The 20,524-nt window shown below is 37.8% G+C and overlaps 1 protein-coding gene across 4 annotated transcripts in view; it reads right to left on the reverse strand.

Annotated features, from left to right (window-relative positions):
• AlaRS-m (alanine--tRNA ligase, mitochondrial) overlaps nt 1-20,524 on the reverse strand; it is a 131,568-nt gene that overhangs the window by 70,614 nt on the left and 40,430 nt on the right. For all 4 annotated transcript variants that reach the window (XM_076189503.1, XM_076189505.1, XM_076189504.1 and 1 more), the window contains 7 exons: nt 17,474-17,618; nt 17,066-17,199; nt 16,721-16,936; nt 13,728-14,497; nt 11,734-11,846; nt 8,754-8,975; nt 1,887-2,035 (listed from right to left, as the gene is read on the reverse strand). In XM_076189503.1, the coding sequence (XP_076045618.1) occupies nt 1,887-2,035; nt 8,754-8,975; nt 11,734-11,846; nt 13,728-14,497; nt 16,721-16,936; nt 17,066-17,199; nt 17,474-17,618 (1,749 nt within the window). The remainder of the gene's footprint in view (nt 1-1,886; nt 2,036-8,753; nt 8,976-11,733; nt 11,847-13,727; nt 14,498-16,720; nt 16,937-17,065; nt 17,200-17,473; nt 17,619-20,524) is intronic.

The following is a 20,524-nucleotide window of genomic DNA, read 5'->3' on the forward strand; positions in this document are numbered from 1 at the left end:
TCTACCATTGCAGAACTCTCTTGCATGAGACTCATAGCTCCCAGGTCACCAGCAACACCCACTACATTAACCCACAAGTCACTCAAGGAAGAGATACAGGAAATTCCTTATATATGAAAGAGATACAACCTTTAAACAGTTTTGTATACTGATAATTTGTATATTGAAGTGAGACTGGTGCTGCAGTCTCTCATGCAGTAAACTCCTTTTTGTATTGTCATGTCCCATGATGCAGATGGCAGAGGAATACATAACTGGGACTCTCTATGGAAGAGGTCAGGGGGCATCCAAACAACTATGGCACATGAAAGTAGTATCTTTATATATATGGAGAAATACTTTAATTACTTTTGATAGGTAATGATTGATAAATTGTAAACCTTCTTCACACAAAAATAAAGAAGTGGATGGATTGTGTGAAGGCAGGTAAACTGAAATAGAATAGGCTTATAGACACAACAAACTGGCATCTGTCGTTGGCACTTGTGTCGTGCGCCTTCATATAAAAGGAAGGGACACGTGCCATGGTGTCTCTCTCATTCCAACATTTGTGTGCTGTTCATTCCCCTCCGTCTAGAGTAAGGTAAATTATATATTTTTATATTATGTAAATTAAATAGTTAGTTTTTGCACCTCACCTCTTTTTTTTATCCCAGTGCAAGATAGAAAACCCGGATAGAAGGCATTAGCCACACTAGCTACTGGATTGAAGGAATTGTTCAAATCGCGGCCAGGTTTGATACATTAACTCAAATACTAATGCTAGTCTGTGTAAATTATCTTCATAATTTTTCATACATATTTTGTAGCATCAAAGCATTTGCCTTCCATATAGAAAAAATTGTCCTCACTTTTTCCTTTTTGTACCTTTGAATCTTTGTATATTAGAGTTTTGTTCATGGGAGATTCCCTTACTGTGCTATTGTCTGGGAAAGGTGTGAAGAGGGCATTGTAGGATGAGGTATTCTATGTCTTCTGTATGATGATTGCATCTGCAGCAATTTAATTTTATGAATAGTCCTATTCTGTGTTTGTATTGTTTCAATGTTGAGTGATGGCCAGAATGCAGTTATGCTAGCGTGGTTCATTTTTGTTGTAGGAGGAATTTCTTGGTTGGGCTGCTGTCTGAGGGTAAGGTGGAGTATGGAGTTTGGGGACTGGTTTTGAAGGGTTTGTTTTGTAATCTGTGTGTGTATGTGTTCTTTTATGGATGTGTTGCAAGGTGTAAGTGGTAGGTTGTACATGTTTGAGTAATATGTTGCTGGTGTAATTTTTTGTGGTGTTCTGGTTGTGCCTATGTTATGCAGTGGTTGTGATAGGTGGGACTGAGGTCTCTTGTAAAGAACTGTAAGCCTGTCAGCATATCTTCAAAGTGGGACCAAACCAATGATGGGTACCTGCATGTGATAGTCTTGCAAGATGGACAACAAAGCTGCCTATTTTTAAAACCCATCAGCCTTCTCACCTCCACCAGGAGGCATAGGAACCCAAGATCTTTACCAATTTCAACTGTATCATGAAGAGCTCACAACTGGTGACTGCTCCTATTCCCGTACCACTTTCAGCTGGTGATATGGAAACAGTCCCACACAAACACAGTACAGATAACAGTCTGAAGTTTCTTTCCAGAGAGATTTGTGGGAGGGCCTGAGGATTGTTGGGGCTGTGGATTTTCCACTTTGTGAAACTCGAGGCAACAATCATATTTATGTGTTTGTGGGCCTCTCATGTCAAGGTGATCCATGACTTTGAGGGTTTTCATTTCATGGTGAATGGGAGTGGAGTAAGTGGGTATGAAATGAGTAGGAGTGGATTTATTCCTTTGCCTTTGGCTACCTCCCTTGTAAGGGAGGTAGCCAAAATATATCTATATTCATCATCCCTACCTTTCTTCATCTGAATTTTGAAGTGTTGTGTGAATATTTTCTTGCCATTCCATCAATTCATCTAGCACCAACTTGCCTCCTTCTTCAATTGCTTTGGCTGAATCCCCACAAACAGCTCTGAGACTACGAACACCCACTCCAGAAGCTTTCTGTTATATAATTAGATAAAACGGTTTGTTACTAACGAAATTTTTGTTACAATTAATCAAAAAAGAGGAAATGGCAATACAGTGTCACACATTATCATAAATTATAGATTTCTTAAAAAAAGACAAAAAAAATTATATCTCACAAAATTTAGATAATTAAATATCATTTTATATACCTATGAGCCTGTTATTAGAAAAATATGGTTAGGCTTAACATCACAAATTCTAAGATGAAGCTAGGACAGTGTCTCCTTATGGACGACCTTTTGAAGTGGGGAATTTATTGTAGTATGCCCTTACTGCACCAGGGATGTGTCATGTCATAATTGGCTGTTCAGTATGTACATGGATGGGGTGGTGCAGGAGACAAGTGCAAGGGTAATGGGCATGGAATTGGAGATGGTTAAAGAAAATGAAGAAAAGTAGAAGGTAAGCCAAGTTTACCTAGTTGTATTTACCTAGTTGTATTATGTGGGAAGGGAGCTATGCTCGTAGTGACCTGTCTTTATATCTTTCACCATCAAATTTTTTCTTAAAATCTTGAATAGTGTTTGCACACACAGTCTCTTTATTTAAATTATTCCAGGTATCAGTACTCTGTGTGGGAAGCTATGTTTTTTTTAGATCTCTTCTATAGTTATCCTTTTTGAGTTTCTTTTCATGTCCTCTTGTTTTTCCATTGTCCCATTTTAATAGATAATTCCTATCTAGGATTTCCATTCCTTTCATGATTCTATAAATAGTCCTCTTTTCTCTTCTTTGTTCCAGAGTTGGTAGCTCCAATTTGGACAATCTTTTTCCGTATGTTAATTTGGAGAGAGTTGGTGCCAACTTTGTCATTGCTCTTTGTATTCTAATTTTTTTATATTCTTTTTAGTACTGGGTGTCCATAGTGTTGCTGTGTACTCCAGTTTTGGTCTTATTAGAGTAACTAATATTTTTATTAATCATTTCTTCATCCAAATAGTCAAATGCCACTTTCATTGACCTTAATAGATTGAAAGTTTCTCTATTTTATTGACATGTTTGTCCGGTGTCATGTCTTTGCTGATTATAACTCCATGGTCTCTTTCAGAGTTCACTTTTTTGACTTCTCTGCCAATTTTATAATTTCTTGATATTCTACTTTTACTTTTTCGAAACTCCATTATACTACACTTCTTGATATTGAAGGTCACTTCCCACTTTTGAGTCCATTTCCAGATTTTATCCAGGTCTGACTGTACTGATTCACAATCCTCCTCTATTCTTACTTTCTTATTTTTGCATCATCTGCAAATAAATTCATATAACACTCTACTCCTTCATCCATGTCATTTATATATATGACAAACATGATTGGAGCCAATACTGAACCTTGCGGGACACCATTTATCATTTCTTCTCAATTTGAGTATTTGTCTCTAGTTACTGCTCTCATTTTTCTCCCAGTCAGGATGTCTTCCATCCATTCCAATAATTTTCCTCTGATGCCACCTATTGATTCTATTTTTCTTATTAGTTTCTTGTGTGGTACCTTATCAAATGCTTTTTGTAGGTCTAGAAAGGCACAGTCTGCCTATCCATCCCTTGTATTATTTCTATTAGTCTCGAATAGAAGCAGATCAGGTTTGTTGTACAACCACTCCTCGTTTAACGAAGACAATTCGGACCAGCATTGCCTTTGTTAACCGAATTGGTCGTTAAGCGAAAGTGTATACATATACGTACATGTACTGTATGTACAATGGCCAGCAATACATGTATCTTTATTTTCATGTATTTTCCCTCTTTTATACAGTACATTAAAGCTTTATTTACTGTTTTGATAGTACAGAAAGCCCTCAAATAACATGTATGACCAAATCTGCATATGCTGTCATTCCATATTAAATACCGGGGTATTTTTTTAGTTTCGACCATGGGTAGAATATAGCATTAGAAAATTAATTATTAATTTTGTAAATTAAAATGTATCAATGTAATATGCAATTTTGTGGGCGGAAATGAAAATAAAAAAACACCTTGCTACAAGCAAATATGCTAATGAACGAAGTCGGTAGCATAGGATCGGGACGCCATCTTGTCGTCTGTCAATTGACGGCCTCGGTAATTCCGATAGTACCTCGCCAGGTACATTTTCTTGAAGGAATGTTATGGAGCGGAGATACATGCATTCCTTCAAGCTGCAAGAATTTTGTATACCCCTACAAGCTGAGAGAGTGGTTGAAAAGCCCACCAACGTCTCTCACAACGACGACAACAAGGATGAGCCGGATGACATTTAATTTGCAGGTAATGATTTATTAAACACAGGTTAGGTTAGTTTAGTTTAGGTTAGATGAGTTTATCATCCTTTCATTTCTTCGATGTCAGCATCTATCATAACAAACATGGTGTACCATTCGTCCGACACGACTTCGTTACTTACAAAATCTGTTTTAGCACCTTTTTTTGTTTTTTTTATTTCCGCTCACAAAATTGCATATTACGTTGATACATTATAATTTACAAAATTAATAATTAATTTTCTATTGCTATATTGCGCCCATGGTCGAAACTAAAAATTTACGAATACCGGTATATACTGTACCCCAGGTAGTTTTTGCAGCTTGCAGGATGGTAATGTAGACCTAAGCTTCAGATCATTTTACCTCATAGCTAATAGCCACCGAACAAGTTCATTTATAACATCATACAAATTTGCCTCAGCCAACTTATTGTACACGACGTCGTAACTTTGGGAGATTTACGTTAAACGAATATTACATACATATACCAAGGCTTTTTCCCCCTTCCAAGGGAGGTAGCCACAAAGGGAAAGGCATAAAAACACTCCCACCCATTTCATCCCTAAATACACTCCACACCCCTCCCACCCTTCCTCTCATCTGAGCACCTCCTGGATGACGGGTCATCCCTGAACCCTGCCCACCGCCCTGGGTCAGAAGCAGTGTCGCAAGACACAGTACATCCACAGCAAGGCCGCTTCATTTAATCGGCGACCCCCCCTCTCCGTCCCCCCATTGCATAAAAGGAGAAGACGGGGTATTGGCTGCTTGTTATTGTGGCAAAGTAGCATGCAGTCGATACTTTAGGGTCTATATGGGGCGCCCCTACGGACCAGAGCCACACATCATTTTGTCTATGATAGAAGAAATTCTGTTCATAGAGAAATGATGACACTTTTATACTACGACTGTCCCTCCGTTATGCTGTCCCCCAACCCCTTGTTGCTGTCCTGTACCATTTCTCTGAGTATTCTCTTTCTGATTGGGGGAATTTCCCTGTGGTGGGGGAAAAGAATACTGCCACCAAGTTTTCCCACTTGGATCGTAAGAGGCGAGAAGAAAGGGACGGGGAGAGGGACTAGGCATCCTTCTCCCTGTAGCCCCACGGGGCACACATCCTAAAGACAAAAGTGAAACGAATATTGGTCTGTCATAAAGCCCGTCGTTACTCCGCGTTGTAGTTAAACGAGGAGTGGTTATACATGATCTTCCTTGTCTAATATTTCCTCTGCTATCCTCTGTGAATTAAATTCTTCTTCTCTTCAGAATATTTTCCCATCCTATAAAATTCTATTCCCTTTTCAAGTCCTTGTTCCTCCTCCTGTATTTCTTTTAGTATTTCCGTCACTATATTCTTCTCCTCTTTTTCCTTTTGGAACCTTATTATTTCATGTTTCTCTTTGATTCCAAAGATTACAATACATTTTTTTTGGTCTATTGTGTCTCTTACCCAATCTCTTTTTTTCCTTTATTACTTCTATCAGTGTCCTTTGTACTTTCGTTCATTTGCTCTTTGACTATTTCTTTAAGTAGTATTTTTTTGGTTTTCTATGTCTTTTTTCATTTGGTTTTTAATTTCCATCGTTTTTTTTCTTTTTTTATATTTTCACCAACTTTGCCTGCCTCTATTAGTGGCTTATCTTCTCATTAACTTCCCTCAACAAAGTTTAATTTTTATTTGTATCATCATTTTATTATAATTTCTTCCATTTTCCTAATAGTGCATTTTCCTTTCTCATTTAACTCACATCTTTGTATAATTAGTTATGTTCCCTTTTCCATTCGACAATTTCCCTTTTCATTTCAAATATTTCTTGGTTTATTAGCACGATTTTGAGGTCCATACCTCTTTCTGTTCTGAATCCATGGAATAATTTGTCTTCATATATAGGACTATGAATATTACAAACTTTTTTTTCTAACCACTCCCAAAGGCATTTCATACTTACTCATATCTAATCTTCTTTTGGTTGTCTCAGTGTATGTGTTTATCATCCTTTCTATCCATTTCCCTTCTTTTTTCATTCTTGCTAAACTTAATCACTTTGCTACATCATGGTTCCACTTGCCATCGCCCTCCTTCTGTCTGTTTACAACTAGGTAAAGCGACACTCTTTCGTCGATGAATCGGATTTAGCGTTAGCTCGTGGAGCGTTCTCAGGCACATCCGATTCATTTGACTGTCAGCTGCCTGATGAATGTGTTACTCATTTTCTTTCACTCTGAATATTAATAACCACAGGAAAAATGATCTATCCAGTTCACAGAATATGGATCACTCAGCTACAACTACAAAATAAATATAATCAAGACATCAATGCTGGCATCCTTCTATACCCATTCACACTTCATGATGCCTACATAGGCATCATCATGTGGAAGAGGTTAAGGTAGTTAGTGATGGAATTTGGGAAGGTGAGCAAGAGGAGAAAGTTGAAGGTAAATGTGGGTAAAAGTAAAGTGATGAGATGTACAAGGGGAGTGGACAGCAGCAATTTGGAAGTGAGTCTTAAAGGGGAGAGGCTGGAGAAAGTGTATAGCTTTAGGTCCTTGGGGTCATATGTGGTGGGAAAGGGAGGAGTGGAGGTGGAAAGTGGTGGAAAATTACTGTAGATTGAGAGAAGCGAGTAAATGCCTTGGGGGATTAAAAAGTGTAATGAGAAATAGACATTTGGGAATGGATGCTAAGATGAGGTTATATGAAGAGGTGATTGTGCCAACAGCACTGTATGGAGCAGAGACATGGACCATAAGATAGGAAGATAAAGAATTTAAATGTATTTGAGATGAGATGCCTGAGAAGTATGGCAGGGGTTACAAAGTTGGATAGAGTGAGAAACGAGGAGGTGGGGAGGAGAGCAAGGGTGGAAAAGGATATGGCAGATAGGGTTGATGAAAGAGTATTGGGATGGTTTGGACACATGGAAAGAATGAGTGAAGGAAGATTAGTAAAAGATATATGGAAGGCAGAGGTGGATGGAGTGAACATGAAGGGGTGACTGAGGATGAGGTGGATGGATGGGGTGAAAGGGGCATTGAGCTTGAGGGGGATGTCTATTGAGGAAGGAAGGGAGAAGGCAGAAAATAGGGGTGAATGGAGAATGGCTGTATATAGATGATACTGTGATGCATGGAAGGGAATGGGTGGGGAAAAAGGGTGCTAGGGAGTGGTCATGTGTGAATAATATTTCGATGCAGCCTGAAGGGATTTCTTCCTATCTTTAATGTTTCTACATGAGGGGATGGAGAGGGGTAGTCGACCTATCTGTGGATGTGCTGTGTCTTGCTGCATTGCTTCTGACCCTGGGCAATGAGTGAAATGCAGGGATGACCAGTCATCCAGGGGTGTCAAGATGAGAGGGAGGGAGGGGTGGTGAGTGGGTGTGGAATGGTTGGGAAATGAAATGGGTGGGATTGTAATTGTGCCTTTTGACTTTGGCTACCTCCCTTGTAAAGGGGAAAAAGCCCATGGTATAAGTATGTATGCCCTAACTACAAACTCTTTCAGCCAGGCAAATTCAATCCACCACCACTTTGCTCTTGTGACTAAGTAGTGATACTTGAAACTGCTTAACTAGCAAGCATTCCATAGAAAAAGTATAAACTGCTTATGAAAATATTATTCATATCTTGTCCTGTAATTCATAAGCAGTCAAAACACATTATGTCTACTAATAACACCCCTTAGAAAGGAAACAATGTATTTTTTTTTTATTTATATAACAAGGGCTTTTTCCCCTATACAAGAGAGGTAGCCAAGTCAAAAGGCACATACCCACTCCCACTCATTCCACTACTATCCACCACCCGTTAGCTTCTCATGGATGGCAGGTCATCTCTGTATCATGCCCACTGCCCTGGGTAGCAATGCAGCAAGACAGTACATCCACAGCAAGGCTGCTTCATTTAATTGGAGACCCCTCTCTCTGTCCCCCTCATGCAGACAAAGGGAAGATGGTGAAAAATTCCTTCAGGCTGCATCAAAATATCATTCACACATAACTACCCCCCTACATTCCCTGCCCTCCTTTACTTGTATTACAGTATCATTTATACACAGCCATTTTCCACTCACCCTTATCTTTTACCTTCTCCCTTGATCAGCTTGATCATTTAAGTTGGCAAGACAACAGATTGGGATAATGGTCTGTATAGTGTAAAACATTTTCATTTTCATAAAGTTTACAGTACAGTATAATTACAATGAAGTTTGAAAATTATATAGGACATGAAAATTATCTTGACTTTTGGAATACATTGTACTATTGTATGAAAACATGGTAGGTAATCTCTAACACTTTGTTTTAGCTTGGAGGAGGTAGGGGGCAGGTTAGGAAGTGATTCCACATGAGTTAGAAATTTCAATAAATCTGGAAACCCTCAGTCTCAATTATGCCAACTTATGAAAGTTCTATGTATGTTCATGCTTGAAAAAACTTTATACATACAGACTGAGTAATTACGAAGTGGCCAATATGTGAGGTGTTGTGAAGGTGAGTTCCACAACATAATTCCACAGAATCCATTCCAAGATCTGGAAGCTTTGTTCTGAGTAGATACACCTGACTTGGGTACACCTCACCAGGCAGGAGACTCAGATCTGGTATGAGAAGAGCTTCATCCAAGTCTAGCTGTTGTCGCTCAATATCACTGCCATTCACTATCCACCCCTGTTAAGGAATTACAACTGGTTATATAATATCTACCAAATTTGTGTTTGTGTGAATAAATAGAAACCCCTGTATGGTGTATATACTGACTGCATAAGTGTTATAGAAGCAATACTTGTAATTTAAGGACTTTAGTGACATCCCTACAGACCAGTCACACAGCATTGTCTCACAATTAGAAACTACACTTGACCATCTGTCCAATAGGTTTTAGATGTAACAGACAAAATATGGATTCTGTATGGTTGGTTCTACTATTACAGAAACATATAAAATTTGGTTGAAAGATTTAAATAAAGTTGTTTATAACTAGTATGCATTCATTAGAGTAATCATGTGGAGTACAAGTTCATGATAGTGATATCATTGTAGCTGGTGAGAAGCTTGCCTGGTATCTTGTACCCAGTTTAAGGGGACCGGCTGATCAAAAGATGAAAATCTTTATTAATTGGGTTATTGCACAGAAATTTATGCCAGGAGTTAGGGACACCATATACATCTTTCCTAACCATAAAAAAACTAATCTGTAACCCTTTCATGTTTTGCCCCCCCCCCCCACCTCCCTTTAAAAAAAAATGATAATTTTGAAATGGCTACTCCTCCTATAATAATTGCTCTACATGAATGAAATTAATATGGTGGAAGGACCTCATCCAGACCTTCAAACTAATAGAAATTTTAGTTAAAGTAATTAGTTTGTGGAATTTTAATTTTTATATTTTTTCCCACCCCGTCCCCCTTCGTATAGGGGAACTTTTTTGGGGCAAAAATTAACACTTTCAGATATTAAAAAAAAAAAAAAACGTTTTATTTCATCAATCAGGCAGATTTAGACATATTATGTGTGAATTTTCATTGAAATTGATTAAGATGTTATGGAGTAGAAGTTTGAAGGTATAAAACTTAGGTTTTGAGATACGGGCCGTCAAAGTTTTCACTAACTTTGAACCCCTACATACTAATATAAATAAGGGATATCATGGCATTTCCTTATTTAGTTTTTTTGGCTTGAATGTTGATAATATTTAGAATAAAATTTATTCATATTCAGTCATATATGTTGATGTCCAGTCATATAATCTTCTGTCTTCTGGCTCCTGGTCCCCACCTGTATTTTAGGCAGGTTATTACATTAGGGTGTCATAGATGCCAACACTACTCATTGTTGCCAGGTTTTCAGTTGAATGTTCCAGGAGCATATTCTTTCACACTTTTTTTTGTTTTTTTCACAGTTTTGGGTTTCTTCTTCCTCAGACTCATCAACTGTCTTTGATCTTCCTGCATCGTAAGGGAGTGGTCAAGGGATGCAGAAGCATCTACCCATGCTGGGGTCTATATATAACCTTTGGTACAGAGACAGAGTTGCCAGAAGTCACTAGCAATAGCACTCAATCATTACAAATTATTGTTATTTATTGCAATAATATATATATTGTACTGACCGATACGTATCATAGGGCCGAGATGGGGTCGAGTTGGGGGAAGGAGGGGGTTTATTTGCCATAACTACGAAAATAAGGCAAATTTTGATGAAATACTCCACATACGCAGATGTAGAAAATTCTTCCCAGTTTTTTATTTTTTCCCAATTTTCATCGATTCTTGACCAGCCGGTCCCCTTAAGGTTACTTGTAGTGATGAGTATGCTGCTGGTGCCAATCTATTTTCTTCTTTGAGTCATTCAAACATTTCTTTCATTCAAGTGAAGTAAAGAAGAAAGCAGATCAATTCAGAACAGCAAGGCAGATAAATAACTGTTGTCTATGTTGTGTTATTGTATTTACTTACTTGTATTAACTATTTGTAATGTACAGGAAAGGAGCTAAACTCATGAAATTTCATCTGTCTTCTTTAACTAACCTTGAATTTGTTTATGATTTTAGATTACACTAATCCTATTCTGCCTCCACATACTCCATTCCTATTCAACCCCTTCTCTCCCTCTTACCTTGGCTCCTCTTGGATGAGAGGTCATCCTAGTATCTCACCCACTGCCCTGGGTCAGAAGCAGCAAGGCCGCTTCATTTAATTGGTGACCCCCCTCCATCCCCTCATGTAGAAAAACAGAGGATGGGGAGAAATCCCTTCAGGCTGTGTCAAATTATTTCTCACATATACTCCCTCACCCCCCATCCCCCACCCATTCTCTTTCATGCATCACAGCATCACCCATACACAACTATTCTACATTCATTGTTACAGTTATTATTACATAGTCCTCAACCACCCTGAGACAATCGTTACTTCCAATCCTTTTCTACTGTCCATCTACACTCATTCCTTTCTATGATTTCTAAGGGGCCACTGATGGGTACCTGTTTAAGGTGGTCCTGCAAGATGGACAGCAAAGCTGTCCATTTTCAAAACCTAGCAACCCTCTAACCCTCTCCATTCCTTCAGCAGATGCAGCCCTAAGGGACTACACTTGGTCTCTTGATTGAGGCCAAGATTTTTCTCTATCAACTTCAACTGTATTTCCTACACCTTTTCAGATATGGAGGGCTGACAATCAGCAACTATTTCCCTCCTCCTACTATTTTCAGCTGGTGACAGAAAGTCCTACACCAATATAACATAAACAACAACCTAAAGTTATTTCCCAGAGAGATCTTTGAGAGGGCCTAAGGACTGTTGTTAGCTTTTGTGAGGCTGCAGGTTTTCCACTTAGTGAAACTCAAGGCAACACTAACTATTATCATGACCTCTGTCTACCTCTTTTATGTACACTTGTATATTATTTTTTTTAATTCAAAAATACCTGTACAGCATTTTCAAGTGAACATGTTTGAGTAGCATCCAGTGGTTTATATGAGAGTACATCCAACCGAAGGTGATCTTCTGCCACATGTGAAGATCTTTGAGAAGATGGACCTATAAGAGATTCACATTTTGTTTAAAAACCAATAAGAATAGATTTCTGTACTATATGACTAAAAAATCCCAAAATTACCTACAAAAATAGGAATGGTGACCAAAGTAACCACACCAATTTAAAATTAGATTGATGTTTTGATCTAAACTGATGGAGAGCATTCAGAGGGATAGATATCAGGGAGTCTGGCATGAAGCAATGTGTAGTGTCTTTCAGTTTGATGATGGAGCAGTGAGTGATATGATTATGGATATGTTTCTGAAGGCTGATATCTGGTGGTTGTGGAGGAAGAGAAGAGAGTATTTTTTGTAATATTGGAATTTGGGTGTTGTTTTGATGTTTCGTGGGTGTTATGCTATTTAGTGTAGTGGATGTGCTATGTTTGTAGAGGCTGCGGCAAGTGTTTATGTGCCTCTCGTGTCAAGGTGATCCTTGACTTTGAGGACTTCCATTTCATGGTGTAAATAGTCTGTAGGTTTTGTATTTGTGCAGCCTGTAATTGTCTTAGGGCTTTGTTTTCTATGGTCTGTAGGATGTTGTGATTTGTCTTAATGAGATTAGGGGGCCATGCTGGTTTCACATATTCATCACTGAGTGTATATATTGTTTGTGTACTGTAGTACGTTTCTTTATTTTGTCCAAATGTTGTTCCTGCAATTGATTTAGGCACGTTAAGTCTAGGTGTGTAATTAGTCCTTATGTTTATGATGTGTTGTTTGAATGACATGGGTGTGTTGTACGTTACACCAAGAATCTTGGGTGTATGTGTGCATGGTATGAGAGTGTTGTTGATATAGAGGCATGGTATGTATTTGTGTTCCGATGTCCAATTGGTGAAAAGTGTTGCTGTAGATTTGGTTGGGGTTAGTTATTTTGAATCTAACTGTAGTGAACCAGGTGTTGAGTCTGTTGAGGTATGGTTGTAGTATTTCTGCAGCTTTGTCTATGTTATAGTGTGTGCATATAATTGTTATGTTGTCTGTGTAAGAAGAGACTTAAGGCATCTAGAATAGAAAGAGGAAAATGCTGGCATCATGCGTAAACCATTTTGCCTCTTAACATCAAACACTCCAAGAACCATATTCTATACCAAGGAAGGGTGACATTTACCCCTTTCTTTTTTAAATGCCTCATTTATATTTCTGAGGTGTCAGGTGTGGGTATATTGTGCATGTATAGATTGAAGAGTTTGTGGGATAAAGCCAAGTCCTGTGGTACTCCATTCTTAAAGTTTCTGGTGTGCAATGATTGGCCATTATATGACACAGGCATTTCAGCTTACCAGATAACTGGCCATCTATCTTTTGGTATTACTGTGCATGTTTGTGTTATTTTGTTTGTGAGGTGATGGGGGGTGGCATTGGTGGGTTTACTAATGTCTAGTGTTATGAGAAGTGTTCTGTATGGGAGCTTATCTAAATTGATGCCACCAAAACTCTTTGAGGTTTACCAGAAGTGTTTGTGGAGTGCAGTAGTCTAAATCCATATTGCGATTCAGCAAGGGGGGTATGTGGTGTGATGAGTTGTAGTATGAAATGTTCTATGACTTTGGAGGAGGTGCAGAGAAGTGTGATTAGGTGGTGTGATGCTGGAAATAGTTTATCAATGTGCTTGAACATCTTATAATGACTTTAAGATAAATACTAAACTAGTATTCTCATAAAACAGAAAAGTATATCAGTAAATGATAAAACAATATAATTTTGAGTCTTGAGTTTTGTGCAATAAAATAAATGTGCAAAATGTAATATTACAGAGGAAATTTCATTTGACACAAGGTAAAAAATAATAGTGATTATGAAATATTACCTTGGAGTTAGTAAGTCATATGGTATCATAATAAATATGTTATAAACCAAAGCATATTCTGATTTACATACCTGCCACAGCCTTGACAGCTGTATTAAGGAGATGGGTTGCAGTATGGTGTTGCATACAACCAAATCGTCTCCCTGCATTAACAACTGCTTCCACTTTATCTCCAACCATCACTTTCTTGTCACCTTTCACATAACCCCAATGGAATACAAAGTCCTCCTTAAAATCTACATAATTTATGGGTATGTGAGAATCCTCTAATGTGAGCACACCACGGTCCCCTTCTTGTCCACCAGCCTCATGATAAAAATTAGTTTTATTCAGGACAACACCAACCCACATTCCATCACTAGCTTCTTTTACTAAAGTATCATTAGATATCAATGCTAAGATTTCACTTTCTAATGGTGGGAAGCTATAATTTCCATTGTTTGTGCTTACATAATTATATTTGGCATCAGAATTAGTTGCTGGTGTACCTACTCTATTCAATTCTTCCATAATGTTTTTGCTAATATTGCAATCCATACTCAAACTGAGTTTTTCTTGTAAAACCTGCTTTGTTAATAAACGAGTTTCTTCTAGCTTTCTTTGGAAACCAATAACATCCATATTGAGGTTATAAAGTGTTGTTAAGTCTTCTATCAGATCTAAATGTAATCCGTACGTATCATATAATTTGAATATAAAATCTGCTGGCAATGTATTTTCATAATGTCTTATATCTGCCATGGCTATATGTAATTCTTTAATTGCTTCTATAAGTCCAGGTGTTCGATGGTCAGAAAGGACATCAAGTTCAGGGTTACTCCTAATCAATGCCTTCCATTCACTGAAAATGAGATATAAAGATTACTTCTATTTATGAAAAATAATCAGGTTACAGAAAGTTGTATATAAAATGTACCTACAATATACAAAATTTACCATAAAGCCTTTTTTTTTCCCTTAAGGAGGGTGTCTTAGTCAAAGTATACACCCACCCTACACCTATCCCACAACCACCCAAAAACCCTTTTGTTTGTTCCTCCGAAAAAATGTGGGTCTCACTTTTGATACTCATATGACATCAACCTGCCCATCAAATATTTGGCAATAAAAATTCATAAGAAAATAAACTATCAAAATTAATCACAAGTATGGGTTCTGAACAACTGAAAGAATCTCTAATCATAGTCTACAAATAATTCTTAAGAACCACATTTGACTATGCCTCTACAACTTGGTGCTCAACAATCAGCAAAACAGACATTTTACTAAGTGTACAAAATAAAGCATTGAGAATAATGAAGGATGCACCAAAACCACTAATAGAATTCGAACTAAAAGAGCAAGTAGACCTAAGAAGAAATGAAACATAGAATAGGAAGACCAATGTGTAACAAAATGAATTTTGAGGAACTTAAAAAATTCTTTTGTAACACAAACTGGGAAAAATTCCTAAAAGAAGAAACAAGGATGGAAGAGGAATGGAATATACTAAAAGAAATTTATAATGAGGGAGTCAAATATGTACCACAACAAAAGCAAGAAAGAGTATATATAAAGAACTGGTACAACAAAAAATGTAGTGAAGCTAAGGATAAAAGAGACAAAGCTTGGAAAAAATGGAAAAAATGACAAAAAAAAAAAAAAAACGAGCAAATGGCAAACATACATCAAACTAAGAAATGATTATGTAAAAATACAGAGATGAAAAGAGAAACTATGAAAAAGAAATAATAGAAAAATGCAAGTAGCAACCTAAACTATTTTACAGCTACGTCAATGGTAAACTAAAAAACAAAACAAAAATAGAAAAGCTGTGCCAGAGAAATTATGAATATACAGAAGAACAAGAAATGGCAGAAATTATGAGCAATCATTTCAGATTGGTGTTCCCAATTGAGAACTCGTCTAACTGTGAGGGAATGGACAGAAATCCCCCCAATGAAGAAAATAACTGTAACACAGAAGGAAATCAGCAACCAAATAAAAAATCTTGATGTCAGAAAATTGCATGGTCCAGATGGAATTGCAAACTGGATACTGAAAGAATGCATAGAAGAATTAACAGAGAAAATATACAATATAATCAAATGCTCGCTCAAAGAAGGAAAGGTACCACAGGACTGGAAAAATGCAAATATTGTACCAATATATAAAGGAGGAAACAAGGAACATCCAACTAACTACAGACCTGTCTCCCTAACAAGCATAGTAGCAAAAATATGTGAAAAAGTTATCAAAAGTAGATGGATTAAACATCTGGAAGAAAAAACTATACTGAATCCAAATCAATTTGGATTTAGACAAGGAAGATCATGTACAACAAACCTGATCTGCTTCTATTTGAGACTAATAGAAATAATACAAGAAAGGGATAGATGGGCAGACTGTGCCTATCTAGACCTACAAAAAGCATTTGATAAGGTGCCACACAAGAAATTAATAAGAAAAATAGAATCATAGGTGGCATCGGAGGAAAATTATTGGAGTGGATGGAAGACTTCCTGACTGGGAGAAAAATGAGGGTAGTAATTAGAGATAAATACTCAAAATGGGAAGAAATGATAAGTGGTGTCCTGCAAGGTTCAGTGCTGGCTCCAATCATGTTTGCCATATATATAAATGACATGGATTAAGGAATAGAGTGTTATATGAATTTCTTCCCAGATGACGCAAAAATACTAAAGTAAGAACAGAGGAGGATTGTGAATCATTAGAATCAGACCTGGACAAAATCTGGAAATGGACTCAAAAGTGGGAAGTGAACTTCAATATCAAGAAATATAGTATAATGGAGTTTGGAAAAAGTAAAAACAGAATATCAAAAAATTATAAAATTGGTGAAGAGATAAAAAAGTGAACTCGGAAAGAGACCTTGGAGTAATAATCAGCAAAGACACGACACTGGACAAATATATCAACAAAATAGTCGTAGAAACCTTCAACCTATTAAGGTCAATGAAAGTGGCATTTGACTACTTGGATGAAGACATTATTAAAAAAATATTAATTACATTATTAAGACCAAAACTGGAATACACACCAACACTATTGACATATTACATACCAACTTATTTGCCCTTTCATCTCTTTGAATATTTCTTCTTCCTTTTCAAGAATTGTTATGGTATTACTCAAATTTTTTGTTATTTCTGGGTATGCCTCTCCCAAAATTGATGCTACAACATGTACTAAATGCTGAAGAAAGTTTTTTTCATGTTTTAAACCAAAATCTTCCCAGCCAAGAGTTTGTGCACGCCTTATAATCCTTCGCAGTTTGTGGCTGAAACAAAAAAATATTAATCTTTTTCTCATATTACAGAGTCCTGAAAAATTCATGATTCTACCACTGTTAATATTCAACAAGGCTTATAAATGCAGCTAAAAATATGGAGGAGACTTAAGAACTGACCTGTCATCAGGAAACATGCCATCACTGAGGGCAACAGTCAACATTCTTGTGTGGTCTGCTAATATACGATAAGCTGTGTCAAGACAAGTGCCATCAGGGCTGAATGCACCTGAGTAAGCTTGACATTTACTAATCTGTTAAAAAAACATATATAGATTAACTAAACCAAAGGTGTCTTCCTTCCCCCTTGAAAGGAAGGGTGACAAAATCAAAGCCCACATATTATACACAATTAAAATGTATTCAATGGTCCTCTCATCTCAGCAAAGCTGAGTAAACCAATTATTTTACCCACACAAGGCAATATAGGATGACTGTAGTCAGTCAGATAACTTAATCAAACATTTTGGATTTACTGAGACACCATCTACTGTACTGATTTATCTAACATAAAGAAACATATCTTACCTTTTCAATTTCATTAAACAGGGGTATAAATAGATCTGTGTCATAGTTTGAAGATTTTCCATTGAGGACAGCAGTAATACGCTCAAGGCCCATTCCTGTGTCAACATGATGAGTTTCTAATTTTCTAAGACATCCATCAGCTTTCCTAAAAATATATTACAGAAATGGGAACTTTTATAGTTATGATAGAGACCATTGTGTGACACTTTTCTTTTTTGTTACCAGTTTTGTAACTACAGTAAAATTCCTTTTATCTGACCTTGGTGGGACCTACCCTAGATAGGATGTTTGGAAAAGTCAGATGTTTGGACGTACACTAACAGATTAAAAAATCACTGGTTTGGGATATTTTCACTTATTTACAGTACAATAAAGCATAATAAACAACACAACAGAGTGGAGGAGAAACAACCACCAATGGCCAAACATAAGCAAACACTGAAATGCCTGCAAAAATGACAGCCAACCTGAGTGCCATGAATCGGTAGTGGTGATAACAACAACTAAACATCCACTCGATGGTCATGTTTGGACAAATTCAACTTTTTATCCGTCTTGGGACATTGAAGAAAAAAGTCAGATGTTTAGACTAGTCGAATGTTTGAAGGTCGGATAAAAGGAATTTTACTGTAGTGGAATGGCTAGTGAGATTGTTAATGTGTGTATAAGGGAGGGCAGAATGTCAGAAGACTAGAGGAGTGCCTGTATAATTCCACTTTACAAGGGAAAAGTGAACAAATGTGAGTGTAGTAGTTTCAGAGGGATCTGTCGGTAGGGTGTAGTTGGGGAGGCTTGTGGAGGCTTTTAATTAAGAGAATTAGGAGAGGAAGAAGGAGTAGTAATTGGTGAGGAACAGTGTAGGTTTAAGAAAGGTAGGGGTTGCATGGATCAGATTTCTGTGGTAAGACAAATATGTGAGAAAGCATTAGGAAAAGGTAAGGATGTTTTTTTGTGCCTTTATGGATTTGGAAAAGGATTATGATAGGGTAGACAGGCACTGCGGGAGGTTTTGCAGATATATGGGATCGGAGTAAAGCTGTTAAGGGCAGTCAAGAGTTTTTACAATAGTAGAGCCTGTGATAGAATTGGAAATGGAGAGAGCGAGTGGTTTCAGGTAAAGGTGGGACTGCATCAGGGATGTGTTATGTCTCCATGGCTGTTCAATGTGTAGATTTGTTGTTGTTGTTGTTGTCGTTCCCTAGACTGTCTGTCCGAGCAGTCCCGTCTCCCCAAGGAATGCCATAGCCGAAACTGGGTTTTCCCACAAATCCTTTATAGAGCGTATGTTGTGTTGTTTGCGTGCATGATTGTGTATAATGCAGTCTTCCATTATGTGTTGTATGGTATGGGGTGAAGTGTTACATCCTGGGCAGCTGTTCACAATGCGGTCATCCAGCCTCTTCTGGTAGCTTAGAAGTGCTGGGTGGTGACCGCACCGCAGTCTGGCCAAGTGGACTCTGTCCTTTTGTGGGAGAGAGGATTCAGAAGGGTGGATATCAGGGGGTCTGGCATGCAGCAGTGTGTTGTCTTTCAGTGTGTTAACCCCTTCCATACGGTGCCGCACACGTAGGCGTCATGGGGAGCGAGTGTATTCGCGAGGCTGCCATATCGGCGTCTTGATTATATTTATTGTAGTCGCCCCTCCATAATGACATTCTCTCTAATTCTTTTGTAATCGCATTTTCTATGGTTATCAAAATTCACGGGTGAAGAGAGAACGATCGATATAAGCGGTGACTATATTTTATGATGCGAGTATTATTACGACACGTCGTACGGCTGGCATTGGCTGCTGCCACCGAGATCTAAGTCCATGATGCCTACGTGTGCGGCACCGTATGGAAGGGGTTAATGGAGCGGTGAGTGATATGATTATGAATATGTTTCCGGAGGCTGGTATTTGGTGGTTGTGGAGGAAGAGAAGAGAGTATCTGTGCGTGATAAAGGTCTTTGGGTGTTGTTTTAATGTTTCTTGGTGTGTGTGGGTGTTCTGCTATGTAGTGTAGCGGGTTTAATGTGTTTGTGGTGGCTGCGGCAAGTGTTTGTGTGCCTCTCATGTCGAGGTGGTCCTTGACTTTGAGGACTTTTGTTTCATGGTGTAAATGGTCTGTAGGTGTTGTATTTGTGCAGCCTGTAATTGTTTTTAGGGCTTTGTTTTGTATGATTTGAAGGGTGCTGTGGTGTGTCTCACTGAGATTAGGAGCCCATGCAGGACTCGCATAATTCAACACTGAGCGTATGCATTGTTTGTATATTGTTATATTAGTTTCTTTGTTTTGTCCAAATGTTGTTCCAGTGATTGACTTAAGTGCGTTAAGTCTGGGTGTGCATTTGTTTTTTATGTTTGTGATGTGTTGTTTGAAAGACATGGATGTATCGTATGTTACACCAAGAATTTTCGGTGTGTTTGTGTGTGGTATTAGAGTGTTGTTGATGTAGAGATGAGGTATGTATTTGTATTTTTTTGTCCAGTTGGTGAGAAGTGTTGCTGTAGATTTGGTTGGAGCTATTTTGAGTCTGTTTGTGATGAACCATGTGTTGAGTGTGTCAAGGTATGGCTGGATTATTTCTGCAGCTTTGTCTGTGTTACGATGTGTGCATGTGATTGTTATGTCGTCTGCGTAGGAAGAGATTTGTATTTCTGAGGTGTCTGGCGTGGGTAAGTCATGCATGTATAGATTAAATAGTGTGGGGGATAGAACCGAGCCCTGTGGTATTCCGTTCTTAATGTTTCTGATGTGCAATAATTGGCCATTATATGACAAGTAAGCATTCCTACCTGCCAGATAATTGGCCAGCCATCTTTTGGTGTTTTTGTGCATGTCTGTGTTATATATTTTATTTGTTAGGTTGTGGTGGGGGATAGCATCAAAAGCTTTACTAATGTCTAATGTTATAAGAAGTGTTCTTTGGTGGGGCCTATCTGAATTGATGCCATCTAAAATTCTTTGTGTGAGGTTTGTCAGAAGAGTGTTTGTGGAGTGTAGTGGCCTAAAACCGTGTTGTGAGTCAGCAAGGGGAATATGTGGTGTGACAAGTTTAAGTATTAGG

Source organism: Oratosquilla oratoria, chromosome 8 (assembly GCF_046742065.1).
Source record: "Oratosquilla oratoria isolate Oo_2021 chromosome 8, ASM4674206v1, whole genome shotgun sequence".
Lineage (NCBI taxonomy): Eukaryota > Metazoa > Arthropoda > Malacostraca > Stomatopoda > Squillidae > Oratosquilla > Oratosquilla oratoria.